The sequence below is a fragment of the Danio rerio genome, chromosome 21, assembly GCF_049306965.1.
Source record: "Danio rerio strain Tuebingen ecotype United States chromosome 21, GRCz12tu, whole genome shotgun sequence".
In the NCBI taxonomy this organism is placed as follows: Eukaryota; Metazoa; Chordata; class Actinopteri; order Cypriniformes; family Danionidae; genus Danio; species Danio rerio.
Window position 1 is genome coordinate 12,611,024 of NC_133196.1, and position 11,661 is coordinate 12,622,684.

General features: G+C 35.3%; 1 protein-coding gene across 1 annotated transcript; it reads left to right on the plus strand.

Moving 5' to 3' along the window:
* Positions 1-457: 457 nt before the first annotated feature.
* Positions 458-8,206, plus strand: arid6 (AT-rich interaction domain 6). Its single transcript, NM_001080201.1, is given in 6 exon segments — positions 458-599; positions 4,842-4,992; positions 5,192-5,244; positions 5,955-6,052; positions 6,354-6,522; positions 6,612-8,206. Coding segments are annotated over 5 exon segments (1,812 nt in total). The 5' UTR covers positions 458-599; positions 4,842-4,847; the 3' UTR covers positions 7,959-8,206.
* Positions 8,207-11,661: the final 3,455 nt, after the last annotated feature.

Sequence of the window (11,661 nt, forward strand, 5' to 3'; positions counted from 1 at the left end):
TAACTTCAATTGTATGTAACTAAAAAATGAAATATGAATTGAAAAATGACCCTAAAATAACACAAATGGTGACATCAAAGTCAATTCACTCAACTAATACTCTAATTATAAACAGCGCTAATTATAAACAGCACTTCATTTCATCATCTCTATAACCTGCACATTATTATAAAGCGTGATGTCATTCACACTTAATAATGTCAGGGTGGGGAAATCACTTCATGCGCTGTTAAAAGAGAAAAGAGAATTAATAAGGCGCATAATGGCCAGGTCTTCCTGGGAAGAACAAACGTTGATGACTAAATATTAATGTAATAATCTCAGGGTAATTATCAGTGATATTTATACACTGAGGTTTTTGGCATCTGTTGAGAGAACAGGAAGAACCAGTCCAACGCCACATTCCTGAAAGGAAGACGGTTGAATAGACATCGCAGCGCTCAGAGGGCCTGATTTCACTCCGCTGCAGGGACAGATTGAGGACGTCTCTTTAACCAACCGCTTAATATTCACTTCTACACTACTCTTTCTGGATTACATACATCTCCATTGAGGAGCCAATAACACCATCCAACACAGAGAAATCATTGAGGATACAGGTAAGATGATGATGATTATGATGATGATGATGATGATGATGATGCTAACTTGGTGGTGACTTGATTTATTTTATTTTAGTCATTCTGTAAACTGTTTACTTCATTATACTGCAAACCTGTGTGATATTCTTGGGAAAAAATAAAACACACTGCGGTCAAAACAAAACTGGACTACACTGCAATTTTCCAAAATATTACATCCTGAGGATCCAAATTTTGCTTTGTTTTATTATATCAGGCAAAAAAAAATGATATTTCATCCACACTTAGTTTTTTTTCCCACACAATTAAAGGTAGTATAGAATTCTGTCGACTTTCGTTATATAGACGGGTTGAAAAGTGGATTTCTGCAATTTTCCAATATCCTGAGGATCCAAATCATATTGCTTTCTTTATTGTGTCAGACACAACTGATGATCATTTATCCAGAGATTATTTTTGATCGTACAATTTAAAGTATTTAAATTAAGATTCCAAGTTAAATTTAAGATTTATTAAGATTCCATCCACTTTCCTCATGTTTATGAGTTGTAAAGTGTATTTACAAAAGTTGTGTTGTTGTAAAACTGAACTGTTTTGTTAATGAACTAATTTGGCTGATCTCAGTTAGTCATTGACAGTCATCATAAGTGGTGGATTAGTAGTTATCAATGAGACAAACTAATTGCTTGATTGAGTCAAGTAATCCCTTCGACAGCTTATCTATACAGCGCTGGTTGATGTTTATAAATCATAGTGATTAAGTAAATTGACCAGTAAATTGACCACAAAAAACACACCATGTACATCGATTTGATGTCAAAACTTTGTCCCTGACTACCAAAATAATGACACAAAAAGTATAATAAGAGGTGTTTTATTCATCTGAAAGCTTCAGTTCTAAATTTACATTGGTTTTTGCATCTCTACAATGCATTTAAATTAGTTTGGTATCAAAAAGGGCTGTGCTGTAATTAATAGTAGATGTAAGGTTTGATGTTGCTTTGATTGCCATCAAATGATTAGCATTGTTGATGTGTTTTTTTACAGTAGGTGGCAATCATAGCACCTATATCTTCAAAGAGGGTGATATGTAGCAACTTACCAAAACACTAAAATCAGTTCCTCTACACTGTAAATCAGTCAACTTTATCAAATGAAATGAGAGTAGTTAACTCAAATTTGACAGTAAGTTAATTCAACTCATGTAAAAAAGAGTTTTAAACTCAGTGTTGAAGGTAATTAAATACCTTATTCAACTTAAATGGAGTAAGTTCACAGTACTCATATAGATAAATTTTTAACTCAAATGGTTTGTAGCAATCAGTGTCCTCAAACAGTTTGAGTTGCCTTAACTTATTGGGTTTTACAGTACTCAGTTGGTTTGAGTTCTCTTCATTTACTGGGTGTTACTGTGCTCAAATTGCTTTGTTTACTCAAATGGATTAAGTTCACAGTACTTATTTGTGAACTCAAATGGTTTGTTCCAAATCGGTTTCCTCAAATATTTTGAGTTACCTTAACTTGTTGGGCTTAACAGTGTATGATTAGGAGTTAATGTAAGTGGTACTACATAGCACTGCAATTAACACAAAGAAGCTAAAGCCCCCTTTTTCTGTGTGTGCAATTTGAAAGCCTAAAATTTCTTAGGGTTCCTGATTCATAACTGGATCCAGAAAGAAAAAGACTTAAAAATTGAGGTTTTCACAACTATTTTGGACTCTCATAATAACCTTTCAGTGAACAGTTTTTAAAAGAACACATTTAAAATCAAAGTTTATTTATTTTTATTTATCATAGTTTGTTAACGTTCGCAAATTCTAAAAGGCTTTTTTTTTGTGTGGGTAAAAAATCTTTAACTTTTTAAAAAATTATTTTAGGCATTTATATATATATTATATATATATATATATATATATATATATATATATATATATATATATATATATATATATACACACACTGAACAAGAACAAACATTGACTCGTACTTTGGACAAACAAAAGACAATATAAAAGAAAGCAACAAAGAAAACATACAATCAAAACTAGTGAGGGTGTATAGTTTAAACCTCAGAGGGGTCAGTGGATTGCTCTTGAGATGTAGATTTGTCAAATAAATCAAGAAGTTGACCCCAAGTAGGCAAACATTTTCTCATGGAGCTAGTCCGTAAAAATCTGAGTCTCTTCATCTGAATAATAGACATCATATCATAAATCCAGTAAAAGTCTTTAACTTATTTAACGTGTTTTTACTCAGAAATACAAATGGTTCTTTTAAAATATTTTGACTAAATGGTTATTTTTCAGAAATCAAGAATTGATTTTCATTTGCACTGTGCTTGCGAAAACCTTTTTTTGACCTTTATATTTAAACATTAGTTCACCCAAAAATGAAAAATCATCATTTGCTCACCGTTCACTTACTTCAAACTTGTATAAGTTTAATTTGTTGAACACAAAAGAAAATATTTATAAAAAGGTTGGAAAGCTTTAACTATTGAGACCATATAGTATTTGCTTATCCTACTATAGAAGTCAGTGGTTACAGGTTTACAGCATTCTTCATAACACTGTCTTTTCTGTTGAATGAAAAAAAGAAACTCAAAGAGTTCCCAGTATGCAGTTTTTGTTTTTAAAAGATGTCTAGACGTCTAAACATCATCTTGGCTAAAAACCAGGCTAAATTTGGGCTGTCAGTGAAGACGTCTAAGATATGCCAAAACTAGACTATTCATCAAATGAACAGAAATGAATGACCACACTATGTTGTCGATCTAATCTGTCTATTTGACAACTAGTCTAGTTTTGGGGTATTTTTAGATGTCTATTAGATTTTCACTGACAGTCCAAAATTAGCCTTGTTTTAGCTGTCTAGTTTAGATGTCTATTAGTGGTCTATTAAACACAAAATTGTTTGCTGGGGTTTGGAATCACTCGAGACTGAATAAACTGTAAACTCATTTTTTTGGGTGAACTGTACTTTTAAGAGTGAACTCGTAGTTTTGTGTGTGTGAATCTAAAATAACTTTTAGATGGAAAAGTTACTTCACTGAACTATAAATACCTATTTAGAAGCTCTTTTTTCAAACATTTGTTAAGGTTTGGTGGTGCTTTTCAGACATCATTCAGGAAATCCATCAACATGCACCTGTTAAAAACAAGAAATATGAGAACAGGTGTCATGAGTCGTTAACAATAAGAGATTTAATATTGCCGTCAAGCCGCCTTTTCTACTCGTGCACGGATAAGAATCGTGTGCGTCAGACGCGTTTAGATTAATAACTTTTACCCGAAAGTCATGGTACACGAAGTGCTTATGATAGTTAAGTCATGTGTTTCAGATGTTCTTGATTATTCATGATTAAGATATTAATCTCTACACATAAACAGACACACGCATCTTTCGAATCAAAGGAAGAAAGTTAGATTGGCTATCGCAAAGGGGTTTATTTATTAGGATGATAATAAGGAAATACCAAGTTATTGAAGATAAATTATAATAAATGGACATTTTATTCACATATAAGGCATTCTAAAATAACTGAAACAGATATTACCCATTAAACGTTTGTCTCAAATGAAATTAAATGCCACAATCAAAATTAGTTGTGAAGTTAAATGTAAAATATGTCTACTTATGTTGTTTTTTTAAACAGTTAATATTGATAATTTAATTATTAGTCAATTGTATTGCTTAATGATTTGCAGCAGACAGTAAATATCCACCAAAAAGGATGGCCGTTTAAAATGTAGGCCTATTTGTTAAAATAAGTGTATTAAAATTGAATATTTTTAAAATATTAAATATATTTGCATATAATTCCAGTATGTTCATCATTTAGATTTAATAATCTTATTATTATTATTTTACAGTAAATGGGTCAAAATGAAAAGGTTTTAAGCATCAAAATAAATAGTCCTAACAACTATTTTTACACTTTAAATTACAGCGTGTCCTGTTTATTTTTTTCCCCGAGCAAAAAAAAAATGATGATCATATCATATGATAGTTACCAATTGTTTTTTTTTTTTGGCCATTTTACAACTACAGTCCTTTGAAGCATTAAACAAGCATTTAAATCACTTTTGTTTAATGAATTTGATGCCGACACCAAACTGGGACGTCCCATCTATAACACTAATAAACAAAAACTAACTTTGTGTAAATATTTACCAAGTTGTCTACAATACTATTAATAAAATGTTACCTTTGTAATGATCCAATACGTGGAGTGTTGAAATGCTGATACTGTAATTCCAGGTCAGCATGATGGAGCAGGACGTCCCGCAGGAGAGGAGCACAGAACTGGGGGATGAGATGTCGGAAGAGAGGTTCCTCAAAGACCTCTACCTCTTTATGAAAGACAGAGGAACTCCTATTGAGAGAATACCTCATCTAGGCTTCAAACAGAGTGAGCGAGAGACATACGTGAAACTCCAGGGGGAAAAAGCCACTGTAATGCAGAGTTTGACAGAAAATGAGAGAGAAGCCTCTAGTTAAGCTGAATTCTGCAAAACATTGGCTTTTGGGGAACAGGATTAAACACTCTTGATCTAAAAAATAAACACATATCAGGATATTAACATGTATACTTTGTTTTTCCTTCCCAGTCGATATGTTCCTAATGTACAAAACTGTGAAGGAGCTGGGAGGCTATCAGCAGGTAAAAAAATACAAATTACACAGAACACAATATTAATGAAACTGATTGTATTCAAAATTAATTTTTGTAAAGATTATTAAAAGGGCTAGTTCACCCAAAAAATGAAAACTCATTCTTGTTTCAAAACTTTATCGGAAACCTTTAGTAGACATCATTTAAAACAGTCAAAATATGGTCAAGCATTTGGTAGAGCAGAAAGTAAAGAGTTAATAAAGCATAAGTACAATGTAAAACATGTAATTTACACATTGTAACGAATTATTAATTTCAGTGTGAGTATATTAGTTAAGGCCACATAAAATAAATTTGGATGCTGTATTCTGTTGAGCACAAAAATATTTTGAAGAAAGCTGGAAACCTGTATCCACTGACTTACATATTCATATTACTATGGAAGTCAGTAGATACAGGTTTCCAGCTTTCTTCAGTATCTCTTCTTTAGTGTTCAACAGAAGAAAGAAAGTCAAACGGGTTTGGAACAAGCAGAGGATGAGTAAATGATGACAGAATTGTCAGTTTTGGTTGAACTATCCCTTATTGTCTATTCCAGCCAAAGCATAACACCATATGCATGTTTTTGTATTCTGTCAGTGTCAGCGTGATTAATATTGACCAAATTGTTGCTTAGGAAAAATCTTTGTTGACTTTGATGTGTTTAAACTAAACTAAACAAAATCTAAATCTTAACCTGTTTTTTGTATACTTTCCAGGTTACTACACAGCAGCTATGGAAAAAAGTTTACAACATACTTGGAGGAAACCCACGCAGCACCAGCGCAGCCACATGTACACGCAGACACTATGAAAAGTATGTGCATGTTACTTTAAAGGGGTCATTGGGCTTGTGATATACATATATTAGGTGTCTGTACTAGTGTCTTCATGAGAGAACCCTCTAGCCTTAAAAAGAGAATTACTACTGATCACACTGTGCTTTCCTGACAAGATGTGCATGACAATTGTAGCTTTGCTTTATCACATTTGCAATGAATCACCCAGCCTATAATTATTATTTTTAAAATTAAAAATAGACCTTAAAGAAAAAGGAAGTTCATGTTACGTTCATAAATTTCATGAATACATTTTCAAACCTCTCTTTGTCCGACCAGGCTTCTTCTTCCTTACGAGTGTCACCAAACTGGATACAGGGATGATTTAGTCTTCAGGAGTCCTCGACCCCAAAAGCGCTTCCATCCGAGCAGTTACCATGACTTTGAGCAGGAGTACCCCAGAAATGACAAACGGCCAGATTTCCGACACCTCCCGGTATTTCCTCAGGTATGACATCTCACAGTGGCATTCAAGGAATGAAAACTACCAGGCACCAAACTAATTAAGTCCATCTCTTGTCTGTTTTTCCTCTCAAGACCTCTCCGAGTATGTTCACGGAGCAGAGACCAATTTTTAGCATGCCTAGTCCATTCTTTCCACACGGGAGCACACCTATGTCCAATTACATCGCTCTTCGGGAATCCACCCTGCCCCATTTGAGCCTCAACCCTTCTCATGATCTTCCCAGAACGCCTGCTTCATATATGAGTGTACCATCTATGGATGCTCAGATTTGCAAACGGTCCATAAAAACACTACGTGACCTAGCTAATGAGTACAGGTCAACAGCTGGTTTGGAGGAACCTCTCAACCTTAGCCGGACAGAAAACAGACTTGAAACATTGAGCGACACACCTTCATCTTTCAGCCCTTGTTCCAAAAAGCCCAAGTTCCTCAACAAAGCGTCTTCTCTTTACCCTCAAAGGAGTTTAAGTACAGAAGACGGTGCAGAACAAGAAGAACCAGCTGATGAGACATCAACTGGAGAAGGGTCCGTAAGATCTGGACCGAGTCCACCGAAGCCTGATGTCATTGACCTCACCTCATCTTCCAATGCAAATCCAGTCCCAAGGAGACCAAGTCCTCCCTCGGTCAATCTCTTCAACCGCAGACCACACTACTCAGAGGCAGTCACTATGAAGTCCCGGGAACGAGACTTACATAAAGACTGGGTGAAGGAAGAGTCTTCTGGTGCACCCGCACCCAAGTTGGTGCACCGAAGCAATCCCCTTGGACTCCCAATCCCGGAATCCAACAGCAATATGGAGATACAGATTCCTCTAAAGCTTCTTCATGAGCTCATAAGGAGAGGAATGATTTCCAACCCGGGATTGACAGCAAATGGCTCTGCGTTTCAAGACCCAACCAAAGCCGAGGCACAACCCGAGCACAAGTTCCATGTGCGATCACGTTCAGAGAGCTCAGAGAGTTCATCCACAGCTGAGGAGCCAGCCAATTTGAGTCTGAAGAGTGCTTTTAGAAACCCGACAGATCCCATCTCTCAAGATAATGCCATGAAGAAGCTCAGACTCTTTGGTGGCAATGGGGTTCCGACAGATTCAAAGCCCCAGATGTTCAGTTCTTATCAGGTAAACCACTCTCTTAAAGTTACGTTAGAAAGGGATGCACCAAGACCCTCTCAACCCAAACTGGTGCAAGTTCCTGTGATAAAGAACCAAGAAAGCATGAATCACAGACTCCACAGTTACAGTGAAGAATCTCCACTCTCTTTGACCATGAAGCTCGGAAGGAAACCAGAGGTGAAGGCAACATCTAACACTGAGGCGAAGGAAATACCTTCTTCCCCACTTCTGCTACCAGACCACCTCAAATTCCTTCTGGCTAACCTGCCCTATAGACTGGAAAGAGGGCAGACGTTTTGAGAACTTGCACTTGTGATCATCGGTCAATGTCATAATCTTGCCAAATAACTCAATACAAATCAGTGAATAAGCTGAAAAGAGCAATGCTGAGGATACACATGATGGACGCATGTCAGTGAATGGAACATTTGTTTATAATGTACATATCCATCGAAAGGGTCAGCTCAGGGAAGAAGTGGAACTTTGCTTGTCAAGTCATCTTTATTTTTACAATGTTGATTGCATCAATGCAGCTTTACACAGATGAAGAAAAAACAATAAAAGGCCCTAATAATATTTGCAAATTGCAGAACATATTTAGCAAATCAGGCAGGCTGAAGTGATAGTGGTATGCTGGTATAGTTCTAGATAACACAAATAAGAATTTGAATGTCACTTTTGAAGGACAAACTAATGAAGAGCAGCTACACCGACCCAAAGCAGAGCCAGAGGCCACAGTGCCAAAGAACCAGAACTCCACCAATGGATGTGAAGAACAAACTTTGGGAGAAACCAAGCTCAGTCATGGGACCCCTCCTACTCTGGCTAAACAGAAAGAAGGCAGAGCTGCAGTTTAAAATATTTTGGAGAGACTGTGATCAATGATCATACGTCATGTTGAAGGTCCAAGTAGGTCACCGGTTGGATGTTAAGATTAATAGAAGTTTGTTTGTATGTTTGTCTGTAAATACCCTTGGCTTGTGAGACTGTTCATAAGCAATGATACAATTTTGTTAACTCTGTAGCACGACTCGTAGCTTTATGAAGAAGCACTGATATTTTGGCAGCCGTTTTTTATTTTGTGATTTCTTTTATTATTAAAATGTAAACAGAAAAGTATATATAAGTTTGATAATTTGTATTATTTGTCCTATTTCTATTACAAAATGCTAAAATAAAAGTTTTTTTTTTTATAATTTCAATTGTTCTTTCTTCACATTGCAAATATCTCACCTTGTTTCTTACCGGCCAGCTAGCTCTCTGCAACTCTTACATGGTCGCCCACGGAAGCTAAGCAGAGCTGCGCTTGGTCAGTACCTGGATGGGAGACCATATGAGAAAGCTAGGTTGCTGCTGGAAGTGATGTTGGTGAGACCAGCAGTGGGTCCTAATGCCCCACTATATTGATGGGGACTCTATACAGCTCAGTCTTTCGGATGAGAGTTAAACCCTCTGTGGCTGTTAAAAATCCCAGGATGTCTTTTGAAAAGAGTAGGGGTTTAACCTCGCCATCCTGGACAAACTTGCCCACTGTCCGTCATGGTCTCCTAACCATTGCCATATTATAATTGGTCTCATCTCCACCAATCAGCTGGTGTGTGGTCTAGATGTGTTTCTTTATTTAATCAGATAAGAACCCATTGATATCAAGATCTCATTTACAAGGGTGACCTGGCCAAGAGGTCCGCAACACACAACTTATGAAAGAAAACATAATAATATTAATAATAAATTGAAAATTTAAAAAAAAAAATACAGTTTAGTTGTTCAGCTATACCACATTACAATATGTTAAAAACACATACCTTGAGAAATAGACTTGTAGTTTGTTAAAAGGGATAGAGGAAAAAGCTTTGATTGGGATGAGCTCAGACATTATTAGTTCAGACTGAAGAGCACATGGCGCATATTATGAAGAAGGGAACTTAGGTAAGGCACCAGTCCCAGAAGAGCCTTGTAGACCAGAGTCATCCAGTGGGTGTACCTTCTTACATTCAGAGAAGGCGACTTAGCTTTGGCATACAGTTCACAATGGCAAATTATTATTATTTTTTGCCTTCTTTTGTACTGAATACAAAACTCCCAATATACAGTACCTTAGACTTTGTAGGCTTTAGTTTACAAGTTGTTTCACTGGTTGCACAGGAATCAACTGGAATATCTTAAAATCTGTAACATCCCGTTCAATACATTACACTTTGACTTATATTTGGAGCATGACATGCTGTGACTTATGCATTCATGCAAACACACACCCACAAACAGAAAATGTTGGGGACTTCCACTCATTCATTTTATTATATAACACGACTTAAGTACACAATTGTCATATAAAAAACAACAGATTTAAATCTGTTTTTAACTAAACAGTCTGTTCCAAGTCTAAGTCTGGTTTATGGATACAATTGTGAAAAGTGTCCAACAACCTTTCGTTTACCAGATACCATCATTTTACAAATGCGTAATCTATTTCACTTCATTTCTCAATCATTTACTTATTAAAATAGTTGAACAATACATATAAAAACCCAACATTTAATTTGTCAAAAAGACACAAACACTGCGCAATTTGCAATTTAAGAGACTGTTCTCTTACAGTAAATGCATATGAGGACATATTTGATCAACGCATTCCAATTCTCTTAACACAATTACACCAAAAACCAGTAAGGCCGACCTTTCTGGTTATCGATGACAACTTGTTATTAATCTTGACATATGCAAACTGTAAAGAGGTGAGAGGGGGATTGATTTGAAATGTTTGTGGCTAATTAAAAAAATTTAAATAAAATTTGTACACCTGACAAAGATCTTTTGTATTTGAACCCGTTAAAAAAAAAAAAAAAAAAAAAAAAAAAAAAAAACTTGACGTGAGATTTGTTTGCTCAGTTCTCCAGAATGGCCTTGGGTGATTATATTAAAGAAAAAAAGAGCATAAGACTGTCAAACTCTTGTCAAGCAGGATTTTGAACAGTCGATTGTAGCAAGTAAAAATGTTCCAGTTCACTTTACAAGTGATTTTAATCCAGTTACACACATAAAAGCAGTCTTGATTAAGCAGAGGATTAGGTTACAGAGCTGTAGAATCAAATATATACAACCAGACCCAGACGAGCATTAATACAAGAAACTTGTACTCGAACTTGTAATACGAATACTACTACATGTGCTGCACTGTAAGCTGGTGCACTTTTTTGAATATATTTCATACATGCTTTTCAGTCTTCAACACTTGTGAATTGAGAAATGACTAAGTTAGAAGAAACGTCTTTTACAATACAATCATTCATCAACAGAAAGCTCTTTGGAATGCTTGCTTCTGATTGGTCGATCTCAACATTCTTATTTTTGCATATTGTAGATTCCAGATTGAGAAATGACTAAAGAGGAAGAAAAATCCTTCATAATAGAATCATATATTCAATGATTACACAGTGCTTTGGAATGCTTGCTTCTGATTGGTCATTCTCAACATTCTTATTTTTGCATAATGACGATTTTGTTTAGTCTTCAACAATTGCAAATTAAGAAACAAGGAAGAAAAACCTAATAATAGAATCATATATTCAATGATTACACAGTGCTTTGGAATGCTTGCTTCTGATTGGTCATTCTCAACATTCTTATTTTTGCATAATGACGATTTTGTTTAGTCTTCAACAATTGCAAATTAAGAAACAAGGAAGAAAAATCTAATAATAGAATCATATATTCAATGATTACACAGTGCTTTGGAGTGCTTGCTTCTGATTGGTCAATCTCAACATTCTTATTATTGTTATGTTTATTTTTAGTAGTCAATTACAAATTGACAAATGACTAAGTTAGAAGACATGGCTTTCATAATAAAAATAACATGGAACGCTTTGGAATGCTTGCTTCCGATTAGTTATTCTCAACATTCTTATTTTTGCATAATGACGTTTTGTTTAGTCTTCAGCAATTAAAAATGAAGAAATTACTAAATAAGAAGACAATTCTTTCATAACAGGAGCATATTTTG